The 27290-nt window shown below is 43.4% G+C and overlaps 1 protein-coding gene across 3 annotated transcripts in view; it reads left to right on the forward strand.

The window, feature by feature from the left end:
- Nucleotides 1-24051: 24051 nt before the first annotated feature.
- PCCA (propionyl-CoA carboxylase subunit alpha) overlaps nt 24052-27290 on the forward strand; it is a 283490-nt gene continuing 280251 nt past the window's right edge. For all 3 annotated transcript variants that reach the window (XM_065829712.2, XM_071807058.1, XM_071807055.1), the window contains exon 1: nt 24052-24167. In XM_065829712.2, the coding sequence (XP_065685784.2) occupies nt 24105-24167 (63 nt within the window). In that variant the 5' untranslated portion in view covers nt 24052-24104. The remainder of the gene's footprint in view (nt 24168-27290) is intronic.

Below are 27290 nucleotides of genomic sequence, written 5' to 3' on the forward strand. Positions count from 1 at the left end.
GATCCTACAGAGAAGATTGCTGATGGAAAAATCGTGAGGCTTTGGAGGCAGAGTCACAGTCCCCAGGCATGCTGTGCCATGAAACTGTTTTGCTGTGTGGGGTTTCCCCCTGGAAATTCAACAATCCTTAGGCTGGAGAGATGCTCAGTCATCTCTCAGGAACATGGGTGATCAGTCACTTAAGAGCTGGAGACCACCTGCGGTGCAATAATACAGCCCTTCTCCTCTAATGGCAGCAGATAATCCCTATGAAGCCACTGGACCCATGGAGTTGGATTAAATCTTCCCCCCTCAAAGGCACAGTGAACCTCAAAGGTATCAATTATTTGGGAATCTGTTGGAACATTTAAAAAGATTTCCAGTATTTCCTTTCTGGTGTCTTAAATTTGACTCTCTTTAAGCTAAACAAAATAAATTTTAATTTATATACATTTATTTTTAAAGGTATGAAATAGTACCATCCTACAGAACCAGTTATAGCTACACTTCATGGATGTGAGCAGAGAGCAGAAGCAGCGCAGTCAGGGGCACAGATTGCTTTTCTTTTTGCACTTGAAGGTATAAGTATTATAGGTGGTCTGGATGCCCAATTCATGCAGAACAATATGAAATTATCAACTTTTGACAGAATTGACAAGTAATATCAGCCCCCTGATTTATTGCAGTGAGGTCTTTTGACTCTACTGCTTTGAGATTGAACAAGAGACCCCAATATGAAGCCTGGGGCCTCATGGCTGTATGGCACTTCCCATAGCAGATGGGATACATGAATGGCAGAGTAGCTTACACCCTGCTTTACTGATGCAATATTTCAGTTTTAAGGTCTGTAGGCTCAGTCCCATAGTCTCTGCATTTCACAGGCTTTTGGGAACACTGATGAGAAAATGCACATTGTTGTGGATCGTAAGGCAGTCCACATATAACCTGGCTCATGCCAGAAATCTGACATGTGCTGTGTATACTTAGCTTGTTCATATAGACTTCATACAGTAAACACAGCAGCAAATGATTACTGGTGTCTATTATACTTAAGGTTGCCAAATATTTTCAATTTAATAATCTTCTTTCCTGTTTTGATGTGATCAATTTTCTTAAAGAAATATTCTGTGGCTTCAAATTTCCTCCCTGTGGTTTTTGCCCCTGAATGATTTTCCTAGGTCTTCTTTTACAATGTTCTTTCATCCACTTTTGAAGTGGTGATGGTTAAAAAAAGGAAAAAAAAAAAAAGAAAAAATGTTTTTCCACATAGACTAAACCTCCCAAACCATGAGAGTCACAGAAGTTAACATGGACATAACCTGCATCAAAGGCCAGTGTCCTCCAGCCAGATTTTGATTATTTTTTCACTAGTTTTGTAGTAGGAACCTTTTATTTTGTGAAAAAAAAAAAAAAAGGAAAAAAAAATTAAGAGATTTGACTGGAAAGGCAGATACTTTGCATAGGTTGTCCTCAATCCAAAGCCTCCAGATATATTATGCTCATTAAGTGTCCCATTCCTCTGTCTGCGTTTTTGTTTCTAAGAAGCAGAGCTCATACCCTCTTTAGGATGAATAACTTGGAAAGAAGGAATTTACAAGCTCCACAAGTTTATTGGTTCCAGATTTCTTTCCTTTCCCCCCCTCTTCACACATAATTTGAGATGCCTTTTCCTTAAAAGTTTAGATAAATAAGTTGAAAACATTAATGCATCATAAAGGTCAAAAGATTAGGCACTCAAAAGTCAGCCAGCTTCAAGAATTATTACAGCAAGATTTGCATGATCTATATCCATCTCAAAAGACATAACATTAAGGACAGCTACAAACTTGCTCCAGCATTTCAATCCAGTTTCTGAGTTGCCTAAAGAGTTTGTATCATGTTTAACTATTTTCTCAAACATAAACCAGAAAGAAAAGATTTTACCATTTTATCAAAGATGAACACAAAATGCCCCTGATCTGCTAGGCAAAGCATGCACAATATTGAATTAACAGTGCATTGTTGCAGTAACACTGGTATTTTCAGGTATGTTCTCGGCCACCTGGAGACTGGGCTTAGACAAAAAAAATCTACTACTTGTCACAGTGGCATAAACAATTCCAGGAAAATAAATAGATTGGTCCATATATAGCAAACTAGATGAATTGTGCTTCAAGAAAACAAACAAATAAACTAACAAACAAACACCCCCCCCCCCCCAACAAATCAAAACCTGAACAGTGAAGTTACTTTGTGACAATGGTTGCTGGGTATATATTTCTAGTTCAGTTTGTCTCTATGGATCAGTTCTGTTAAGCTGAAACTACACACCAGTTATACAGACCAGGGCAGGCTGAGAGGGGCTTTGCCCCTCTCTTTCAAATTAGGAGGATGGCTACTCTTCCCTCTTCTTAGTTCTTCTCCAGGACAGCTAATCTTGGCCAACTGTGAGGAATTAATTAATTCTCCCTATTGCGCTGGAGCTGAGGCACTGGGCTGCAATGTAGCTGTTTTAAGGGTGATGAAGCTCAATTTTTTCTCTAACTCTTCTTTCCTAAGAAAGTGATGCTCAGTATGGCAGTGGCTAAAACCAAAATCAAACTAAGGTAAACTGAACTTTGTTTTGGGCTTAGTGTGGGAATTAAAATTGCTCCATGCTTTTTTACCCTTAAGCAGGACTAAATCCTGACTCCCAATATGCTTGAGAAAGGTCTGATGGAGAGCAGTAGCAAGAGGAAGAAGCAGACCAGCTGCTAAAACCAGGAAGGGTGAAGAGTATAATTTTCCATGGCTGACATCACCTGGCAGTTATCACGGGTAGCAACTGATAGATAGGTACTGGAATGTGGTGGTAAAAACCTTCCTCTATGGTTAGACTGCCTTTTTCAAACACACCACAAAAGCTGACATTACTGGACAAATTTGTCTCAGATCATTTGTAGGCACATCTGCCCAGGAAGCTTTCTTTAACCAAGTCTTAGATTAAAAACAATTGTTTGTCTTCTGTAGTGTCTCTTGCTAAGACTCACTGTCTTGAACAAAAAGAAGCCAGTATGGCTTTTCAATATGGATTTTTATATTTACCCACTCCACAGCTGCAGTACTAGGACATTTAATTGCAGTTTTCCATTTTTTCTAGTATCATCATTCAGATCTTCCAAGAATCATTTAACATTTTTCTATACCTATTAGAAAAGCAACTGCAGGCTGGGGAACATTGCAGACTTTGGATGTATTTTCTCAGATATTGTTTGCATTACCTGTGACCGAGGACTGAGAAAGAGGCATCTGTCTGTTCCTCAACCCTGTTTATACCCGAGTGGAATTACATTTCCTGTTTGACTGTATGTTTTATTTTTTAATCACTTTTCCCCCTTCTCAACCATTAGAAAAAGCAAAATTACTTCTGTGAAGCAAAACCAGTGTAGCCTATGTAAGTAAAAGACACAACTCTATACACAGCAGGTTTTGAAGAAAAGCTAATTCAATCTAATAATATACAAAATAATAAATGAAAGACAATGCAGCTTGGACTATATTACTGATAGAGGAATCAGGTATTCTCCCTCACAACTTTTATCAACATCTTCACAGCACCTTAAAAATCTCAAAATCCTTACATTGCATCTACAAAGTTTACTGCAAGGTGTAGTAAGGTGGGCAGGGAATGAAACTATTAAAGAAAATCCACCCCTTGGGTAATCTAGCGAGGCAGGAGCTCCCCTTCTTCCAAAAACCAGTGTCCTTGGAGATCATGTAGCATTTGGTGGCAAATGTTTTATCGTCACCACACCCCGCCTGGCAACGGGTTTTGGACCTCAGCGTTGGCAGTGGGAGCAGGGTAAACTGGCTGCTTTGTTTCTAAATGCAACACAATTCTGACAACCCTTGTATGATCCAGAAAGGTTTCTTACTGCTTCTTGAGTAAGTTTCACAGGCAGATTAGGTGCCTGGCCACATAGGGGTGTTCCAAAAAAAAAAAAAAAAAAAAGGAGCGAAATGCTTAAAATTAAATGCTTAAATTTATTTAAAAGACAATCTACTAGACCCCCAGTATTGATCAGGGTGCTCCTCAGAGCTGAGTCGGAAAGCTGTACTTTAGCCCCCATCCCTCGTTAGGGCTTCAGCAGCCTCATTTACACTGAATTGAGAATTTGAATTTGTTTCCAGAGATGGTCTGAGTGATAAGGAAGAAGTTTTAGGTGAGATGGGCTGAGAGCTGTTGTAGGGTTGAGGGCTGCAGCGTGATTCTCCTGGGGAGCCTTGTAAGTGGAAAGCGGCTGAGTGGGGGCCACATCCTCTGCCCCTGGGTTGCAGCAGAGGCAGGAATGCAAGAGTTATGAGGCCAAAAGGAAGGCAGGCAAGAAGAAACATCAAATAAAAGCCTAGGGGGTAGGGCAGTCAGCCAGCAGAGGGAAGCCACCTAGCCAAATACATAAATAATCCTGGGAAGCCAGAGCAGAACTCAGTAACTCCCCAGTGCCTGCAAACCCGTGGTTAAGGAGCTGAGCCTGGATCTCTTTGAGGCAAAGGACAACCCATAGCCTGGCGTTCCATCACTTTGACTATGGTTTTGTGTGGCACTACATGCTCTTGTGTTCAATACACACATTCAAGGGTCACCTAGCACACTGGTGACATCAGGAGAAGCATACAATATGTTTTGTGGTTAGGGTTTTTTTACATGACTCTTTTAGATTAAGGCACATTAATTACATCCAAATCCTGTGCTGAAGTGCTTTTCTGAACCTCACCTGGCTACATGTATAGTGGTAGTGTACACACATGTATTTGGAGTACATGTTTGGAGACATTATAAATCAGGAGCATGTCTTGGGCAAGAGACTGCAAGCCCTGATCTGACATCTACGTCCCATTCTCATCAATGAAAGACGATGTTCCAGCCTGTGTGCTACTCCAGGCCATGATTCCCTCTGCAGGGAAACAGAGAGGTCAGTTTATGGTAGCTTCTCCAACTGTATAGGGATTACAGCCAAACTATAGGCTGAAATCATCACCCTAGATCAGGAGAGTGCTCTGGCAATCCCCCTGCAGAAGACAGCCTCCAGCCATCCTGACCACCTTGCATAGGGATACAGATGAAGACCAATTCTTTACTGAAATCATATACTTGTGCCATTTTTATCCCCAGCATAGTGGTGTGGTAAATAATTCCAGTTTTGCTGTATTATATCGTATATCTGACAAGCAAAGGTCAAATATACTTGGGGAAGCAGAGCCAAGAGAGCATATTTACCCTCCATACTGAGCTTCCTAGATTCAGCAAACTTACTGTCTTAATTTAATGTGATATTAAATACAGAACCTAATCAGCTAAGAATCTGGTGCATTAACATCTGAGTAGGGGTAAGCAGTAGATTGCAAGTACTCAAAAATGTCTTGTCACAGACACACTGTAATTTATGGTAGGGGGTAAATACAACCGTAGTACATTCAAAATATTCATTCTGGAGTTGGAGTTGACAGTTATTCTTTATTTTCTTTAAAGTAATATGCGTAAATGTCAATATTTCATATCTACCTCTTATATATGGATGCACTTAAATAAAATTAATTTCCAGAAAGGTTGAAGATCCCACTACTTTTAACTCCAACAAGCAGTGGTCTTCAGACTTTAGCCAGGCGTATACTGAAAGGCAACCAAATGTTTATATTTAAGACATATTTCCAAATATGCCAAGTTTAGTATCTCTTCCTGTGTCACAAAAAGCAAAGAATATCCATGTGACAAAAAAAGAAAAATGACTGAAATGGTAATTAACATATTTATCTGCTGCAAGAGGGTGATACATCTCTGAATATGTGTCCCAGAAACAACGTAGGGGCAAAAATGTAAAACCAGCAATACAATACTCTGTCATCAACAGGAAACTACTTTCTCACTAACTGTGAGAAAGTTTGCAAAAGCTATTAAGAGATCAAACGTGGAAAGTTCTAAGAAAAACACAATGTAAGCATATTTTATGGAACAAAGATCTTATTGCCATAATGTCTGTAAAAATCGTAATACTTTGAAAAAAAGAAACGTTTTAGATGCATTAACCTAGGCCTTCAACAAGTTTCTAAAGAAGTTCAGACGCTTACGCAGGCTACAAAAGTCTGTAAAATGACAGCGATAAGTGTATTGGAAAAAAACCCACCCCATTTTCTGCAGTAACACAACATTAGCCTGTGCCATCTCCTGGTGTTATTTCACGTGGAGCACACTCACTGAAGTTAATGGGAATTATGAGGGATTATTGGGAGGATGTGGCCCAAATTAGATCTATAGGGAGACTTACAAAGTGGAAAAGGTAATTTGTAAATTCATCAGAGTTGAGAAGCATTTAATTCTCTATGTAAGCAACATGAAGTTACCTTGTGCAACACCATTCAGGTCCAGAGGAGTAGAAATACCGAGCAAGTCTGCTGACAAGAGTAAGATCTTAGCAGAGACTGACACAGACAAGTGTGAAAAACGCTGCATAGTAGGTTTTTAAATTGATGCCTACCAAACAGTAACGTGCTAGAGCATAAAAGTCACAATCTAGCCCTGTAAGATGTTACAAATAAATATGATCCTTTTCTCATTTTCCACCTGAGTTGGTGGTCAGAGTGCTCAGCATTTCGGAGAAGCACCTGGCACCACACATGGCTGCACCCTGAGCACAAAGTCTGCTATGGGGCGGTTAACCCAGCTCTGCCCCACAGCCCTGAACGTGGTCCTCAGGAGATATGGCAATTTCCAGGCAGGTGAGATCTGTGGCAGCCTGCTCTTTCTCAATGCAACTGAAGAACAATTCCCTTGTCTGCACAAGGTACAATTTTCAAGGCTTGGCAGGTCAGCCAAATCCCAACTGGCCACCTCTGGATCACCCACAGGCACTTTTCAATGAAGAAGTATCCTATCAAATGTTATCTTCTCAGCTCCCAGGCCTTTTGCCCATAGGACAGGAGAAAAAAAGCTTAGCCTGCATTTTTTTTCAGTAAAGAAGTAGTATTTTTTACTCTCTTGAGCTTCAAAGATTGCTGTATGTCTTGATCAAAAATCCAGTAAAAATTGCCTTTGAGCAGACTGTGAGAACACAGATTTTTGAGTGAAATAGACCAAGAATTTGTATGGACTAAAAAACAGTGATAACATGAGCTAAAGCTCTGCTAAATCAGTTGTAATAACTCGTTATTGACATTTGGTTTTTGAAAAAGTATTTTCTTGTCCACTGTAGGCTAGAAGTATAGACTACAAATAATGTTTGGAAACACAATACTACTCCTTACGTAATGCAAATAAGAACAGGTGAGGAAATAAGACATCTAGGTTTAGAGAAGAGTATAGTGAACTTAATATTCTTAAGAAAAACTCAGTTGGTCTCAGTCAGCTTTTCAGATAGACCTCAAGCCATCAGAATACACACAAAATTTAGGATTTGTGAACAGAAGCTATGAGGGATGTGATCTTCAGCCTTTGTGAGGGTTTGATTCCTAGGTTCTGAGTACCATGGTTTCAGAAAGAATGAAACACACATATCAGACCAGTAGATGAAGTTTGAAGAACAAGGTGAAAAAAGTGAAAAAGAAAACAGACATCAAAAGAAACTGCAGTTCCATAGAGTAGAAAACTACTTGGACACATGGGAACTGTCTGTATAGTCATGTCTGTGAACATAATCACAACGATGAAAAGAACAATTTGACTTTTTTTCCCCAAGCTTCCAATCGGAAAATACAGTGCCCAGTCTGTGTGGGAAACTGCAGTTTTTTTGGCTTGATTATTTTCAGGTGACACTGACGGTTACTATTGCTACTCCTCATCTAGTGTTGTTGTGAAAAATAGGTGTTTAGTGGGGTACAGCAGGAGCAGGGCTGCCCCACGAGGGGAACGGGAATAAAGTGCTGCAGGGACCCCAGGGCTGGCTGTGACCCTGATGGGTGCTGTCCCACAGGCAGAGCCAGAGTGGTAACAAGGCCACCAAAAAGCCCCTTGACACTTTTAGGAAGCCCAGCAGACAAGCTCCCACTGTGCTTGGCCCAGCCCTGGCCAGAGACAGGGCAGAGATGGGGCTGGGATGTGGCATGGTTGAGCCAAAACAGAGTTCAGTGCCCTGGGTGGGAGCGTTGTGCATGGAGGTCCCTGGGGAGCCCACTGGGGACAGTAGAGCTTGATGGTGCCAGGCTGTTGTCTTCTCCATTCAAGCACTTGCCAGCTCAGCCCAGAAGAGTTGCAGAAAAGGCAATTGTAGGTGGCTGAGTGCAAGGAAACAGCTTGTAGTCCTTTGATTTCCCCTGTGATTAGGAAAGCAGGATCTCATACATCATCTCTAAATAATGAATACATTACATCATCACTGAAATAATGAAGGCCGATATTCCTCACCAGCACAGCAATGCAGGTAAGCTCCAGTTTTTGGCTGATTGCTGCAGTTCCCGGTCAGAGGACACTCCACCGCAGCTGTGCAACCCAACACCCAATTCTGTGTGCGGATCTCCACTTTTGAAAACTCAGTCCAGATTTCTTTTCATTCTGAGGCTTCATGAGCTGTGGCCGTGTTTTCAAATACCAAACACACTGACTGCACTTTGGAAGTGTTGCACTGTAAACACCCAATGAGTTTTTCTTGCCAACTTCATTGTTACAAAATTACAAACAACATGGAGATGAAAACAGGTCAAAACCTATTACAAACATGCAATTTCTGTTAAGAATCCATTTCTCATCGTATTAACTCATTTTTTGGGATGTATGCCAAAGTCTTGTTTCGAATTTATGTCCGTCTCTACCAATGTGGGATTACAAATATGAAAAAGATGCCAGAGCTTATTGAAGGCAAAAGAATGTGGAAATAAAGATAACCTTTTGCTTAAGCTCCTATGCTATATTTGCTATCTGTGTTTGTTACTGGTTGTATGAGATATTCTGGGCATTTTTAATTCAAATTCCTATAGAGGTGTCATAAAATGGCTGGTATTAAAAATCCCAACAATCCAAGTGATGCATGTCCAACAGGTAACAAAGATACCATTTAATGGCACATCCATTAGCAAGAGCCCTCATTAGAGGCTGGTACTGCCTTGTTTCTTGCAGCTGCAAATTCATCACCTGATCTGGCATTGCACCGTATAAATGTAGAGACTGTGGTTTGACTACATTTCTTCCTGGATTAAAATTTACCAATGTTAATCTTCTGAACAGGGCACTTAATATTTCTCAACAGAGCAGAGGTCCTCCAGTGGCTCTGGACTACTTGTGTGTTCTCCTACACCGTTTTTATATACATACACTCGTTTATTCCAAAGTGTCCCTAACTCTTAAAAAACGTTTTTTCTAAATATGATGCCAGTAAAAAGACTAAAATACAATAACACCTCTGTTTTAAGAAGCTAAAACCAACAAAAATACCTGCTAATACATCTTTCCTGTGGTTGCTTTAGGCAACTCGAGAGCAAATTTAATTAGAGTGTTGTAAGTTAGCATGACTATTGATAACAGTTGAGTTATTGTATCAATGTAATTGGCATAAAAATTTTTTGCTCCTTTCCCAATAATTTTTGGAAGAGAAACTATTGTTACTACAACAACTGGTAGCAGGAGTAGAGGAGGAGGTGGAGTAATCAGATGGTTTACACTATGCATTATAAACTCCTGTAGAAGAAAATATTAGACTACAAGAGACTACTTGTGTGATAGCATTATTTGCAGAAGGCTGCTGTTAGCAGCACAACATTAAACATGGTTGTAGTAACCTTCAAATTCTAACGTAAAAAGTTCAATTTTCCTTGAGAACTGTTTCTATTATATAAGCGTGACACTACAGAATACCCTGGGGACAATATCGGAGTCTCGCTTGCACCTTTCTCAGATAAAAAATGCTTGTCCCTGTTGTTTAGGAACCTATCATGATTCTGCCAACAGCAAATACATTTAAGCAAAGCAACTGGTGCTGTGGTTTGAGACGTAAAAGAGTTGCAAAACATGTATCCGCCTCTTCTCACAGTTACAAAAGGTCTCCATGGCAAACATGAATATCTCAGAGGGCAGTGGGCAGAGAGATTTGAGACGGGGTCTCTTGCTGCAGCATGAAAGGATGGATGCTGTCATGGCTGGACCACGACAACATGGAGCTGTGTCCGCTTCCAGACGCACCCCGAGGAGCTGCGCTGTCACCTGCCGCTGAGCTATTCCTGCAGGTTCCCTGTCGCTCATGTCTCCCAGGTGTGTGGGATCCCTCCTGTAACTCTCAGCCTCACTCAAGCCTGGGTGTGGGGCTCATGGTATCACAGCAGTTGGTCCTCTGAGAGGGGATGTTTCAAGGAGCAAGGTGTTCTCTTGTGTTTATCAATACATCAGTCTGCAGCACTTATTCCACAGCTGCATGCACTATGTCAAGCAAAATAATATAACTGCTTTATGTAACACATGTAAGTAGCAATTTGGTATTTCCTATAGGCTTTCTTGTCAGAACCTTTAACTGATTTCTACTTCATTTTCTCCATCCACAAAATAAAGCTATGGTATTGACCTGAGTTGTTTCTTGTGAGCGTTAAACGGCTAGCATTTATATAATATTTTAAAATGTTACATGCTGTTTTGGTTAATAAGTCACGATTTATATTAGCAAGGGCATGATGAAAACCAGCCAAGTCTCTACTGTACAAGAGTATTGTACTGTACACCTGCGTAGCAAGCACTGAACATGTTTTATGCACTTCACAAAATGTTAATATTTTGCTTTTATAAGCTGCATTTGCTTTGGCCACAGTGAGTTTTGTTTTATTATCCTGCTGGTATTTTGAAATTAATAAACAAGTCTCAAAACAGGTTTAAAACCTGCTTTAAAGGAGTAGTTCAGTGGTAAAAAACAGAGCCTCTGTCTCCTTATATCTTCTGCAGCATTCAGCCTCTTCCCTGAGGTGTTGGACTTCAGACACGTTTTATTAACATTCTGGAGTTGTACCCTCCTGACTAACCAGCCATTAGCTGGCTCACTGATCCTTAACTGCAGATCACTCTCTCTCTTATATAGGCTGCATTTCCCTTAGGTTCCAAAATAATTAGTCTCCTGGCTATGGATGTGATTTCCGTTTAAAGGAATGCAGGAGCAGCACCTCAGCCACTGCTGGTGAGCATCCTTATTCATGCTATGCTCCTTCTCTGGTTGATATTCATAGAGCACCAGATTTTAATTCTACTTAATAATTAGGCTAACACCAGACATACTTACATTTGCCTTCCAGCGCAATTTTCGGCACAGTAAGCAGGGAGTTGCACGCACAGAGCTCCCATAGCAACATGTTACTGTTAACCAAAGTTGCGTACCACAGCTCCATGTGCTAAAAATCCACCAAGGACCAATTCAGCTGTCAGATACACAGGGCAAACTCCCACGAGATGTCTGTGGAAGGTTCAGAGGGCAGAATAATCTTATAAATATATAACAGTGTCTTATGGTAATCATCACCCAGAGCATTGCTAGGTCAATATTGTGAGCTGATCTGTTTTGGACCACAGAGTTAGAACCCTGCACTCTCCCTTTTGTCAGAACTGAGCCTAAGGGCATAATAATCACAAAATATTTGAATATTATTCCTCAAAATGTACTCTGCTGTAAGGTGCAATACCTGTATACTAAGGAAGTTCAACAGAAAGCACTGTGTGTCTTGAAGCGTCACTTTGGAGAACTGAAATTGAGAAAACCTGCTCTTTATTTCAGAACACAGAAGAAATACTGCAAGTGATGCCAGAAGGAGACAAGATAAGCTCCATGCAAATACTGACCAAATAATATAATAAAAATATTTTATTCTGTAGCATAGCCAACCTCTTCATCTGAGAAAGAGGGGAAAAAAGCAATGAAAAGAGCTGTGCCTGAAGAAGTCCGTTATTGCATAGTCACGAAGACCCAGTGGACTTTCCCTAAATATTTAAAAGTCTAAAACTTCACTAATTTCTTTGGTTACCTTTTAATCATATTGTGCCTTCTGTTTAGTGGGCTTCAATTTATTGGATGTATCAAAAGCAATCATGGTAGTAACAGACTAAATAAATTCTCTTACAAACAGGATAGATATACGGGAAGTGACTCTTGCTTCTCATACTTACTGCACTCTGTAATTTTAGACACTCTAAGAATATGTTTTAACTCAGGTTACCAGACATCATGAACCAATGAGAATGCAAGACGAATAAGAAAAGTGTGACAGGCCCTTCCAGAAAGTACTGAGTGATTTCCGTTCCCTCTGCTCCCATACACAGAGGTATAAGGACTGCTCCCCACCTCATGCCTCTGTAGGGATGTTTGTACCTTACTAAGGGTAGGCAGGACTAGGCACAATCTGTTCCCCTGCCCAGATTCCTGTGAGTCAGTGTGGCTCTGTGCTGTTGCACGTCTAATTGTATCTGCCATTTTTAGGTGCCTTCTTGTACCCCAGTCAATCACAGCTGTAAACTCTGTAATTCAGACACTTTACCTCACTTGCAAATGGAGCAATGTAACTTGAATGTGTAAACAGTAGTCTTACTTTTGCAAAAGTAAACCAGAAAATAATATTTTATTTTGGAGACAGAAGCAATTCTCTGTCTTTCTGTGGTTTTCCAGTCAAGCATATGAAGCCAAGGAGGGAGTCTTCTTAGCTTCCTGGGAGGGGAGTACTTGGGCAATCTGCATATTTACTTTCTTCCCCCTTTATTTTATTAAACTCCTTGTCCCTTGATAAGCAATTTTAAAATGTCCATTTCAAGCATTTCCTTTGATCTGTCTTCCTGGTAATTAAATTGCATGCCTTTAAATTGTCATCATTTAAAATAATCCTAATTAAGACAATTTTCCCAAACTTCAAATACTGGTTTTGAATTCTAGTGTGAAGAGAATGAATAATGATTCTCTGTGTATTCACTTTAACACTGTCTGCTTTTCTCGTACAAGGAAATCGATTTTCTCACCTGTCATGTTAACTAAGGGGACAATCCAGTAAATTCTTACTTCTGCAAGTAGGTCTTAGTCACACAGAAATTCACTGGAACTAATTACAGGAAGATTTGCTTATGTGAATAAGGATGTCCAGGATAAGTTCATTTGGATAAGTGTGCAAGTGTGTATGTGCATTGAGTAAGCATAAGCCTGCGCGTTTCACATTGATGCTTTAGAAGATGTCCTGTGTGAAACAGTAACTGCAGTTCACATAGGATGTGGAAATGAAGATTTTAATAGCTTGAAATAAAAATAATTATCATGGATACATATATATCTGCAATGAATTGCTTTTGATCTGTATATGAATGATCAGGTGATCTGGCTGTACCTATTTCAACTCTTGAGAGAACCCAGTAGTGCTAGCAAATACAAAGGGGCTGGATTCTACTTGTATCTCACAAAACATATCTGAAAATAATTGGTACTTTATTTTGTATGTTGCATTCTTATGATGCATACAGAGTGCTAAGATGTAAGAAAGCTTATGAACACCTGTGACAGTCAAGAGATGGCTGAAATATATGACCTGGATGTTCAGCTAGTAATAGTCTACAGAGGCTGTGAAGCAATTCTACATTACTATGTTTACCTAAGCCTTTTATATTTACATATTGGAAAGCATGCTGGAGAGTTTAATTGTGAGGTCATCATGAGTAAAAGTTCTTTTAGAAAACCAAGCCATGCAATATTATAGGGAAAAAAAAGATTAAGAAGTCTTTTCTTCAAATGGAAATACAGAAAACAACATGTTGTTTAAGCAGAATTTTATTTTCTTCTACTCAAATGATGAAGAGGCTTTTGTGAAGAAAGGCTTTCATCTTATACACGCAGTACTCCATCACAATATAATTACCCTAATTTGTATTCCACTGTAGAAACAGGCTTTTTCAGCTTAAACAAATTAAGCAACAATCACTAAGCGTACATGACCAGCATTCTTTCAAATAACCCGTTATCAGCTCTGGCTACAGCTTTATCTTGATAAAATGGAAATCCCATTTTATTTTCTTACTTTCACCCCCAGGATTATGCCTGTCAGATTGCCTAGAGAGGCACTGTGATTCACTGGCTGGAGCGAGGGACAGAGTATCCAGGGATTATTTCTTACAGCCTCACTAAATCATTTTGTGATCCGGGTCAAATCCTGGCTGCCTTTGGGGCTCTATTTAGGAAAAAGCCTAAGTACACACTTAACTCCAAACATGTGAATAACCCAGCCACACTCAGAGGATCTTTTAAACAGCTGCATGTGCTCCCTGCTGCACAGAGGCTCTTCTGCTGCTCTTCTCCTCTGGCTTTGGTTGATATTACCTGTCCTCAAGGATAGAATCATAGAATAGTTTAGGTTGGAAGGGATCTTCAAAGGACATCTAGTCCAAATCTCTGCAATGAGCAGGGACATCTGAAACTAGATCAGGTTGCTCAGAGCCCCGTCCAGCCTGGAACTGAATGTCTCCAGGATGGGGCACCTACCAGTTCTCCGGGCAACCTGGGCCAGTGTTACACCACCCTCATTGCAGAAAATCTCTTCCTCATGTCTAATCTGAATCTTTCCTCTTTTAGTTTAAAACCATCACCCCTTTCCTATTGCTACAGGCCCTATGTCTGTCCCCATGACCTTCTCCTCCTCAGTCTCTCCAGGTATAACCTGATGGGGAGTATAACGGGCTGTCCAAAATGCTGGACAGGAGCTCAGGCCAGAGCATCAACCGACTCTGTTCCAGCACTAAGGGGATGACTCCTGTCTCCACTGTAGCATCACTGCTGTCCAGACAATGGGCAGCAGCAGTGGGAGGTGCTGCTCTGAAACGGATTTGAAGGACTAGCAGTGTCACAAGAAAACCAGGATCTCTTTTTCCACGCTGATGGATCTGGATGAGATGAAATCTTACTGGTCCCCAACCTCCAAGGTGCAGCTGAGAGAACAGTGTCTGGCTCCACATGGGCTTGCTAAGATCCTTACAGAAAAAAAAAAAAAAAAGGAGAAATGGGGAGAAGCAATGAGGCCATCGCTGAGCTGTGGTAGGAGGAGGGGAAGAAGTAACCTGTCTGCTCATGAGGCAGTAGTGACCAGAATTTGGATGTTTCCCCAGAGAATAAAAAAGATGCTGCCTTCAGATCTTCCTTCAGCCCTAAGAGAGGCTGATCCACCAAGCAGAAATTCTTCCAAAGTAGGTAGGTGCCAGAAGGAACAAGGCAAATGGAAGAGGATGTATCTACCTCCAAAAAGAGTGGGAACCATCACTGCTCCTCCCGAAGTGCTGAAGAAACAAAATTCACAAATGTTTGTTGAATAGTGTTTTATCAGCACATTTGTTTTGATCTCCTCTGGCACAGCTGAGATCAGCTGTCAGAAATACGGGAATTCATAGTGGTGGCTGGGGATTGTCACCTTCCCTGGCCCTCTCCCATCTCCCTCTCTTTCCCAGCCATCCCTTGCATGACTTTCCTTTCCTCCTACAATCCCCACAGCCTGTCAGAGAGGAGTGATCACACGGCTGCTCCATGAGTGAAGGTGAGCTGAGGGTGACCATAGCACAGACAGGGCAGTGCCCTCACTGTTAGGTGACAGTCCTACCACGACTGGGCAGGGCAAACAGAGTAAGGGTTATGACTGCAAGAGGTCCCATCAACAGTCCAGCACTCTTCAGACAAAACCAATGTGACAAGTCAAGCTCAAGATCAGTCCAGGAAATCCAAACAATTCAGGAGCAGTGAGGAATAGGACGAGGTAGGGGCAAATATATGATGCAGCTCAGATTGGCAAATAGGTTGAAATTGGGCTCCTGAGCATGGGCAGAGTATGTGGGTTGAGATCCCAAGTGAGTCCTGTCAGGGCTATTAGGGTTTACGGGTGCACTTGGGTCCCAGTACAGCCTTCTCTTCCATCATGGTGTGACCTCGCACCTCATAACATCCTGGGTTTTGAGTGATATTTGCTGTGAAAAGCTCTGATTTTGGCCAATTCAACTGGTTCCCAGGAGTGCTCCTCAGGTCTGTAACCCAGCCAGCCAATGAGGTACTGAAGCCTCTCCTGAACTGGTTTAGAGTATTTTAGGGCTTGACAGACTAGACAGCCATTGTGCAAATCTTTGTTAGTTCTGACATGTTTTTTTTTAATCAAAAGTATTACAACTTTTGTTTTAATCTTTGGGATTACTCTTAATGCCTTAGGAAGGATACAAAGATGCTTAAAACTGTATTGACTTTACAAGCAGACAATACATTTCAAACCACTAGTTGAGCTCATTGTCGCTCGTTGTGAACAACACCACAGAGAAGAGGCTTAGCAAAATTTTTGTCCATGTACTAGACTTCTTCAATGCATTTCAGACACAGCAAGTGCTCCAGACCTCCCTGATTTTAGATGTTACTTCCCCAGTTCCTGGACAGATGACTGTTCAGTCATGTAGAACCTTTGGAGTCATCACACAGGTGTTGAGCAGCAATTCTAGCAGTTGTATGATTATGCTAGCTCCTTGGTCCTACAAGTGTGACAACTCCAGGAGTTCCCCAGTAAGGCTCCAAGCCAAAACTAATTTCTGTGCAATGGGGTGAACAACAGTGTGAGTTTATATTTGCTCAGACCTGTGGAGCTATCATGCTCACCTGGTTCTGTAATACACTTCTTCTCAAGGATTTTGAGGACCTTTATATTGGTGCAATCTGAGCCCTTCCCAGCCCACAAGACTCTTTCAGTACTTCTTTTGAGTTGTATTTACCTTCAGGTTACACTGGAATACATTTTTGGGTTCATTTTGCACTCTCTCTGTGAATTTCACATTCTCATCCTTTTCCTCTTTTAAGATCTCTCTCCAGTTGTCTAGATCTCTGCCACTTTGATGCAGTCCTGCAGAACCCTTCAGTCCACAAAAAATACAGGCAAAACACAATTCCCACAGAGATATCACCCCACCGTGTCAAAGCAGTTGTGATTCCTGTGCTAATCTCATAAGAAATTTCATTAAGCGGTATCACTTTGTCACATCCAAGTGTGATGCCCTCCCAAAATGTGCATGTGCCCTCCTAGATAACTGCTGCCATTTAGAGCTGCGTCTCATGAGCTGCTTGAAATGCTCTGCAAGTTGCTCTGCTTCCCAGCCTTCACTCACCCTCCCTGCCGCAGCTTCTGTGCAGACTCCAGCTTAATTCCCAGTTTTTACATCATGCTTCTGTCAATAGGTTTTTAACATCCTGAGGATGTGAAAAAATGAAGTTATGTTTGATCCAAATAATCACACTAGAAGAAGCCAGACATGGACCCCAAGACAAAGGGACTCTCACTCTGCTAATGTGGGGGCTCCTGCATGTTTCCCCCATCAGACCTGCATTGCAGTGAGAAACTTCGTCAGGGTGTTGGGGCACTGAGTGCATCAATAGGTTGTGGTTGCCCTGACCAGCCACACCTGGGGCCTTCATCCACATCATCTGGCCATGGCTTGGGATGTCCATTTAAGATCAGGCCTGAAACTCCAGCCTTGTTTTAAGCTATACTGTTGGAGGTGTCCTTGTCTTCAGTCCTATCTCTGTTCCTGTCTTGACCTTGAGCTATTGTCACAGCTTTCTCTCCAGCCCTGTGTTTTGCTGCTCCCCCTGACAGGAGTCCCAGAATAGTCCTATATCTGAGTCATCATTTTGCCTTCAACAGTTTGTGACTGTCAATGGACCCTGACACCAGCATCCAGGTCTGTCCACCCTGTTCAGGTCCTGTGGGACTATGCCCTGGTCATAAGGGATTCTTAAGACACCCCTACCTGGGCTCTGGGGCTCCTCTAGGGTGGCTGGGGGCAGTTCAGGTTGCTACCAAAGAGCCCTACGGTCTGGACGGCTGGTGAAAGGGAAGAGTTGAGACGATCACCAGCAGGAAGCTGGGGTGAGGCTGGAGCTGTCAGTGAGGCTGAGCAAGGGTGAGACAATCAAACCGTCTCTGAGTAGTCCCTTGGCTGGGAGCAGGGCTTGGGGGATGAAAACGGGTTCTTACAGAAGCCTTTAAGGTTGGGAAAGGGATCAAATCACCCCTGAGGCTACATCGTGGTGGGTCAAGGCTCAGAACTTCCATGAGGAGATCCCAGATGTGTCAAGTCACCCTAGAGGCCAGCTGGAGAGGGGAACCCAGCCTCTCTGGGGGAGCCTATGTGGCTGGGCAGGTGTGAAATCAAGGTATCTCAGAGCAGGCATCCTCAGGATGGGGATCGAGCTACTCATGAGGCCAGGGGTTCAGGATGCCCCTGAACGGTTTAGGAAGCTGAGGAGATGAACTGGACCACACTGAGGAGAGGAACTGGACCACACTGGGGAGAAGAACTAGACCACCCTGAGAAGCACTGAAGGCTGGTGGTCAGAGGGGCTGAGGTGGCACCTATGAGAAACCACAGAGGTCTGGGAATTTCAAGCCCTCCCTGAGCAGCTCCAACAGCTGGAGTGATTCAGACTGTCCCAAGGCAGTCAGAAAAACCGTGTGGTTGCAGAGTGTCAGGTTTTCCCTGGGTGGCAATGGGGATCACGATAGTCCCAGAGCAAGGCAATCTGGCTTGGGGACTAAGCCACCCCTGAGGCTGGGTCAAGCATCCCTAAGAATGGGCTGGAGTGATTTGGGTGGTCCCTAAGGAGTTTCTGAGGCCAGGGAGGCTGTTTAGGAGTTTCCTGAGGAGACCTGATGGCTGGAGAAGGTGAATGATGCTGACCGGGAGGTTCATGCTCTTGGAGAAACAGAGGCCACGTGGCATGCATGGGCTTCAAACCACTCCTGAGACCAGTAGGCCAAGAAAAGGATTAAGCCACCCCTGAAAGAAATTTGTGTGTGGTAGGGTCACCCCTGAGGAGCCCTGAAAGGGGAAGGGTGTTCTTGCCACCCCGGAAAAGCCCCAGTGAGCCCCAAAGCCTCGACAGCTGGGCATGGAGTTGAAGTCAAGGTGCCCCAGAGGAGCAGTGAGCCTGGACTCCATCCTGGTTCCTCACTGTCCATGGCTGGGCTTTGGGGCTTCTCTGGGGTGTCTGACAACCTCCTGGCCTCTGACTCTTGACTCTCTTAGATGAATCCAGCATGAAGGATCTTTCCTCATAGTCAAGATTTTTCTGTAGGCACTTACTAGAGAGATGTATGAAGATATTGACTTGGCAGACTCCGAGGCTGAATTTCTATCTCCACAGTGCGTTGAGCAGAATGCTGATAGAAGCAAAGGCTGTTTACAGAATATATAACAGATACTTCAAAGAGTTTTTCTAGCTTTGAGTTCTTCAGTCACAGGCTTTTGTGCATAATACATTTCATGTTCTATAAACCTGATACAATATATTCCTTATTAGATAAAGGCAGAAGGATTACAATTACTCCAGTTTTCTCCCTGGATTACACCTTAAAATTAGGTGATAACACAATAGCTAATGATTCCTGTCTAAATTTGGAATTATGTTAAAATTCAAAGGTTACTTTCTGTTGTAAAGAAAGAATTGAGGAAATTATCAGCATTGAAAGCCACAGTTCCCAGGATTCCTTCAGAAGAATGAGATACTAAGTTGCCCAGTATTCCAGTCTCTTACAAACATGTTTGACTTTGTGTATGTTAATAGCTTTAGTAACTGAGACAGGAGCATATATTGAGAGTTATGGCATTACGAGTGTGCTTACAGACATGCAGAACTAAGGTCTTTGTTTTTTATCCAAACTCATATATCCTTTAATCATTCTAGAGATTTCATTTCTGCAATTTCATTTTTGTATATTGTCAATTTCTTTAGCAATGGTGATCTATGTTAACCTCTCTTTGGTTTTTGAAATATTCAATAGTAATTGTGTATAATCTTGATCCATTAGATATCTTATTTTTCTCACAGAAACATCATTTTCTATTTCATGCACAGTACCCACTTAAATTTAGAATAGGTAAAAAGACCGCTAGTAAAACCTGTCAGTCCAAATCAAATCATACTAAAAGCAGAAAACTTCATGTGCAAATGGGAAAAGATTAGCATTCTTGAGATTTTTTTCCCCGGTCCTTTCCATATGCAAGGGGTTTTGCTGTAGCTTCACTGGGAAGCATGCTTGCATTAGGCCGTTTCCCACTGTATCGAGCTCTTTATGCACGCAGCTGGCTGCGAAGTTTCTCTTTGCTGCGGTGCCTCTGTGTAATCCCAGCCAGTTTCCCTTTGGAGCTGTGGGGGGCCTCCTTTGATGTGCCTCTGTAGGTGGCTGCCGATCCTTCAACCGGGGCCTGCAAACAGAATCTCTTCTGTAGAGGAAAAGAAAACACCCTGGTGATGCCATGTGACTGTTTGCTTTATGCATGCAGGAGGAACTGACGTCAAGTGCGTCAGGATATTGTTCTAATGCAATAACACGATGTTGTGGTGTGTATCTCTTGTGCATCTGATCCAGCTAATGCAGTGCCTGTGGTGAAGGACAATGCAGTCTGTACCTCCCTTCTGCTCTCGGTCTCTTTTACTTTCAAGACTCCCCACCTGTAGTGAAAAAAATCTGCAGTGTCTGCTTGTGACTATCAATTGCAAATATGGTGACCTCATTTAGATATATTAAGAACAGTTTTCTTGCATTTTTTCCCACCTGTGCAGTTGTAGGCACAAACATGCAACAGAAATGACCCAATGTTGAATTTATTTTTGCTACTCACTTGGGAGGAAAGGGAGATAAGTCAATTCACATACCTTTGGCACACAGCAGAGATCCTTTCTCTCACAGCTTTCACCTCTTTTCACTTTGAACATAAGTACTGATACAATGGACATGTTAAAAATAATAAAACCAGGCCAAATTTTTCAACATTATGTGTAAATGCAAGTAGGAACCTGTGTTCTACTGAGAGGACCAGGCAGCCAGAGTCCTATGAATACACCCCAAGCTCACATTTGGATGAACTCAGTTGTCCAGCAGTTTTTCTCCTCCCCTGTACCTCCCTGCAGCATGGGAATATGCCAGTTGTTCTGGGATATCCTAGCTCTCACTGCAGGATGTGAATGTACTCAGAGCCTGAGAGAATTTAGCATCATGGAATAGTTTAGGTTGGAAAGGACCTTCAAAGGTCATCTAGTCCAACCGCTCTGCAATGAACAGGGACATCTGCAACTAGATCAGGTTGCTCAGAGCCCCATCCAACCTGGTCTTGAACATTTCCAAGGATGGAGCACCTACCACCTCTCTGGGCAACCTGTGCCAGTGTTCCACCACCCTCATTGTAGAAAATCTCTTCCCTATAGCTAGTCTGAATCTACCCTCTTTTAGTTTAAAACCATTACCCCCTGTCCTATTGCTACAGGCCCTATGTCTGTCCCCGTATCTTTTTTAAATCCTGAAAGGCTGCAATAAGGTCTCCCACAAGCCTTCTCCTCTCCAGGCTGAACAACCCCAACTCTCCCAGTCTGTCCTCACAGCAGTGCTGTTCCAGCCCTCTGATCATCTTTGATGGCCTTCTCTTGGCATCTTGGTGGCCTCCTCTGGCCCTTCTCCAACAGGTCCATGTCTTTCCTGTTCTGAGGACTCCAGAGCTGGATGCGAGACTCCAGGTGGGGTCTCACCAGAGCAGAGCAGAGGGGCAGAATCACCTCTCTCGACCTGCTGGCTACATTCGTTTTGATGCAACCCAGGATACAATTGGCCTTCTGGGCTGCAAGCGCACATTGACAGCTCATGTCCAACCAGTATCCCCAAGTCCTTCTCAGCAAGGCTGCTCTCAATCACTTCATCCTCAAGCTTGTATTGACATGGAGGGTTGCCCTGAACCCTGTGCAGGACCTTGCACTTGGTCTTGTTGAACCTCATGAAGTTCACATGGGCCCACTTCTTGAGCTTGTCCAGATCAGTCTGGATGGCATCCTGTCCTCCAGGTATTTCAACCACACCACTCAGCTGGGTACCAACTTGCTGAGGGTGCACTCAATCCCACTGTCTATCTCATTGAGGAAGATATTAAACAGTACTGGTCCTAGTATAGGACCTGTTTACTGAGAACTATAAAGGTATGGGATAAAAATCTAAGGGTTGATGTAATGTATGAGCTGAGGGAGTGATGTACTCTAAAACCTCTCTAACAATGGTTGAGGCAGTCACACAATAATCTGACTGTATAGGAAATGTCCTCTTACCCTGCTTGAGTATCTACCCTGTGTCTAAAGTCTGAGGGATTTATTTCTAATATGACTACGTATATTGCCCATATACATTTTCCCTATGGATGTAATTTCTTTTTGCTGTCTTCTAGCCCTGTTTGGATCTTGTGGCAAAGTATGTCTTGCAAACTGCCTATGACATACTCCCTTCCTTAGCTTAAGAATAATTGTCTTTCAGCTTCAGAAACAGTAGTCTTGCTCTGCTACTGTAGGAAGGATAAAGAGAAGGCTCAGGTTTACCCTCCTTTCTGACTTCACCATTATTTTAATAATGCAAATTAAAGAAAAAAACCTGTTGTTCCTTTGCCTTGTGAACAGTGATCTGAACATCTTGGATCACATAAGTTTTACACTTCAGTGTTGTGGGCAGCTTTACAGCTCTGTTGTTTTGCAACAGAAGTCCAAGATGATAACAGTGATGCTTCTTAGGCACCTTCTCCACGGTAAAACTCTCAAAGGATTTCTAGGGATGAGTGACAATTTACTTGGGGATTGGCACAAGTCTGTCATCTGCACCAGCTGAGACCCAGGATACCTGCAGCAGACAATTGGAGCCCAGCTGCACAGATCATTTCGGAAGAGGCTGACTCAGAGCATCATGTGCCAGAGAACTGACCAGTAAGTAGTTCACGCAGATGATCAGAGGATTAGTGGCATCCCTCTCCTGTCACTCCTCATGCCAGCCTCACTTGCCTTTCATAGTGCAGGGGCTTGGACTGGGCTCTGCTGGCATTTACACTTTTCACCTTCACCACCAGGGCAATCCAGAGCGTGGGTGAATCTTCTATTTTCACTGTGCTGCTGTAACTCTTCGCAGCTGCACAGATGCAAATAGCCCTATATGTGTGTATGCCCTTATACCGTCACCCACAGACAGACCCAAGTTCCACACACAAGCCTGCACTTACAAAATCAGTTATGCACACAAACGCAGCTTAACGCACAGGAGAAATGCATGTACACAAAACAGTTTGAGACCTACAAGCATGTAACCGCCAAGGCACATGCCCTTCTGCAGGCACATGCCCTTCTGCAGGCACAAATGCAAGCCCAAAGGCATGCATGAGGAACAGAATCATAGGATCATTTTGGCTGGAAGAGACCCTCAAGATCATTGAGTCCAACCATAACCCAACTCTGGCACTAAACCATCTCTTTAAGTACCTCATCTACACATCTTTTAAACGCATCCAGAGATGGTGACTCCACCACTTCCCTGGGCAGCCTGTTCCAATGCCCAACAAGCCTTTAGGTGAATAACTTTTTCCAAATACACAATCTAAACCTCCCCCTGGTGCAACTTGAGGCTGTTTCCTCTTGTTCTATTGCTTGTTACTTGGGAGACCAACCCCCTCCATACTACTACAACCACCTTTCAGTTGCAGACAGCGATAAGGTCTCCCCTCAGCCTCCTTTTCTCCAGGCTGAACAGCCCCAGTTCCCTCAGCTGCTCCTCCTCAGACTTGTGCTCCAGACCCCTCCCCAGCTTCGTGTCCCTTCTCTGAACTCTCTCCAGCACCTCAATGTCTGTCTTGTAGTGAGAGGGAGTTACAGAGGAGCACGTAGGGAAAGCAGTTAACACCAAGGGCCGTACACCAGCGCAGCTGTCCAGGTACACCTCTAGAGGCACGCACAAGCGCAAACTCTGTCGCGTGCAGCGGCAGACGAGCCCAAGCGCGAGCCCTCGGGCCACGCTGCCAGAGGTGCGCGCAGGTGCACTTCCGGCTCCACGACCCGAGAGGCACGCACAAGTGCAGACCCCGCTGAAGGCACCCAAGGGCGGGCACAGGCGCGGGCACAGGCGCGGACACAGGAGCAGGCACAGGCGCAGCCCCGGCTGCGGGCCCACAGGCGCGCACCCGGGAACACTGAGCAGCGTACACCGTGCTGCACGCGCACCGCCGGGTGCCCGCCTGCCCGGGACCCGCCCCGTCCCCTCCCCGAGCACGTGGCCCCGCTCGCTCCCAGGCGGCCGCGGCGGCCGCTCTGATTGGCTGCAGGCGGCCCGGCCCTCCGCCGCGAAAGGGTGAAAGGGCGGCCGAGCAGCGGCGACCGAACATGGCGGCGGCGCTGTGCTGGGGGGCTGTGGGCAGCCCGCGGGGGCTCCGGGCGCTGATGAGGGTGAGCGGTTGCGCTGGGGCGGCTGGGAGCGTGGCTTCCTCCTGTTCCGTGCGTGGTGCTCGGCGCTGGGCTGCGGGGCTGCTCTCCGGTGCGGCTGAGAGTGCCTCTGTGTAAAGGGTCGTGGCGAGTTCCGCTCCTCTGTGAGGGGCTCCGGGCGGGGTCGCCGGGCGGGTGCTGATCCCTGCGTGTGGGACCGGCTGGGCTGACGCCTCCCCTGAGGAGAGCTACGGGCTGTCGCTGGGTGCCCCCCTGACTGGGTGAGAGGCTGTTTGGGAGCGTGTGTGACCGGTCGGGGTGTTGCGGCACTGACAGGTTGCCGGCTGGGGAGCGTGAGGGTCGGGGGTGCTGCTACTTCGGTTCCCCGGGGGCTGGTGCCGGTGGGCGGCGGGGAGGTGGCCGGTCGGAGCTTCGGGTGTAGTGACAACTGTGAGAGCCGAGTCTTGGGTTCGGCTGTCGAGGGCTTGTGGCATCCCAGAGACTTTTTCGCGGTGTATCCCGTCTGTGTGTTGCCAGGAGTGGTGTTTTGGTGTTTTTTATTATTTCATTTATTTATTTTTTAACTTAACGGGGAGAGTTATGTGCTACTCCGTGCTTGCTTCTGTTTTCACCTTCTGTTAAACAGGAGCTTCTCAAAAGTCAGGGGTGCAGTGTGGTTTTGTGCTATTTTTAAGAGTAAAATCCTGACTCAAAGAAAAAGGCTACTGCTCTGTGAAACTGTGTTGTCTCTTTCCTTCCTCCCTTTACCCAGGTGCTTATGGATCTTTCAGTTGTCATGTAAAGCTTTAGTGTGATTTTTTTTTTTTTTTTTTTTAATTTCTTCTTACTTTCAATGAAAATGTGATAAACTTGTTGTGGAACTGAACTCATGTTTTTGGTGAAGACTTTAAACTTCTAGAAAGCCTTATTCCTTGAACTATGGGGTAACTTCACTGAGGCAGTTGTTGTGTTTTCTTCTCTATTACTTCTACAGATTGTGTTAAAATAAAGGAGATTATTTAGAATAAGAAGTTGCACAGTGTTGTTTAACAGTTGAATGACAGTTGTATATGGAAAAATGGGTGCAAAATGCTTCTAATTGCTTACCATAGGAAGTACTTACTATTTTTTTTCCCTAAAAAAGAGAATATCTGTGGAGGTCTGCAAGTTCCACTGGAGAAAAGAGGATTGTCTTCCAGAGAACTTTTTCTCTGCCATCTCTGCCCTAAAAAGACATTACCTGTGCACTGGCTATTTTGAAGTCAAGGATGTTATTTGTATGGAGGGAGCTCCTCGCTCTCTTATGTGAGATTATTTTTAGCATGTTGTTATTCCAGAGAAATGTTTTTCCCCTTGTTTGAGCACAGAAGCATTAGGCTGATGAGGCAGCAAAATTGGTGTCATCTACTGTTAAGGAAAGGAGATAAAATGGTCTCCAATCTGAGGAGATGGATGTAGACCTAAACTTCTGGAGTTCAGTGATTGTTTCTAGTATGTAAACTACAGATTTTAGTACTGACAGGTGCTCTTAAAGCATACCACAGGTAGAGACTTCTGGTTTTCTATTTGCTACCAGGAGTAGCTATTTGGATTCTGTAGGCAAAGGGTGCTGTGCCATCTGCTATGGGCAAATCTTAGTTCTGGATGAAAAAGTTGAGATTATTAAAGTTTATACAGAGTAAAAATGTCAGGCGTGTTCTGAAACACTGTTTTTCTTGTTATTTTGCCTGCCCCAAACTTGCCTTGGTGGTTCCTGCATTATTGTTATAGTGCTGGGGTCTATTTCATGGACATTGGCCTTGCTGGAGCTGTTTAAGCTGCTGCTATGAGAAACTGTTCCAACTTTCTGCAGCTGCTGGGTCTTGATCACAGGCCATTCCTTCTGAGCTTCTGTCTCCCTCCAACTTGTGCCAGCACTGCTGCTTGAATATCTAAGTGGATAAGCTGGACCGAAATCTGGTGGAGAACACATTTTTTCCCATTCCTTGTGGGTATCTTTTCAGCTGGATATATTTCCTGGTCTGGTTCGCTATGTGACTATATGAACTTTTGGGACTGGCACAATGGAGAAAGTACCTGTTTGCTGGAGTGATACAGTTTTAGGAAAATAGCCTTGGGTGGATGGGTGTTTTCTTGTTTGTAGTTTGTGTGCTGTGTTGGCAAAAACCTTAACAGGTTTGAGAACCTGGTGAGAGTGAAAGAACTGTTATGTATAGTGCAGTGTACCTTACCGAGTTTGTACTACATCTTTGTTTGCAGTTGGCTTTTGGAATATCTGCTTACAGTGACAAGTGCTTGGCTGTTCAGCACTCTCTGAGACAATACAAAGGAAGGGAAAGTGCCTATTTGGGGGGGGGTTGTGGGGAAACCAAGAAGCCTTGTTTACTTTTCTGTTTACAAGATTTTTGCAATCTTGCATTGATAAGCTGCATTTTCAGCCTTATAGATGAAAATTCTTATAGATGAAAATTCTTGCAGATACTTGAAGTTCCTCTGTAATTAAAATATGGAAAAAAATTTACATTTTCTTCATGTACACAATTACTTGGGGGTGTTTAGAGCTATTGGGAAACACGGCAAATATAGAGGGGTTGTTCTCATGGTGTTTTCAACTTAAATCTCTGAAAGTGTAGGGGTAAAAATCTTAAGATTGCTAATGGAAGACAAAGAGGTAGAATTTATGGCTAGTGAAAATAAGCATTCTACTCTAGCTATTACAATTGGGCATTGCATACTGTATTTTCTAGTAATGCTAAAATATATGTTCCTTCCCATATTGGACTTATTAAAGTAAATGTTGGTATATGATGCTTTTCCTGCCTGAAATCTGAAGTGCTGCATCTCCTTTCCAACACTGAGACTTTATAACTCTTACAGCTATGCAGGTTTGACCTAAGTTTGGCTATTGAGCAGTTAATAGATAAAGCAGGATGCTTTTCCAAAATACACTACTAATGCTGTTTTTTGAGGATTCAGTAGAGGTGGGAAACTGTGAGCCAAACTGGGAAGTCCAGAGTTGAACTCTCATGAATGAATAGTAAAAAGTCATGACAAAACTAGGTTATACCTGATGAGTCTACTGCCCTTTCCCAGTTTGTGCAAGATATGAAAAAGTCACTAGGTCAAGCTGGGCTCTGTTGTGAGAAC

This window comes from Patagioenas fasciata, chromosome 1 (genome assembly GCF_037038585.1).
Source record: "Patagioenas fasciata isolate bPatFas1 chromosome 1, bPatFas1.hap1, whole genome shotgun sequence".
NCBI lineage: Eukaryota > Metazoa > Chordata > Aves > Columbiformes > Columbidae > Patagioenas > Patagioenas fasciata.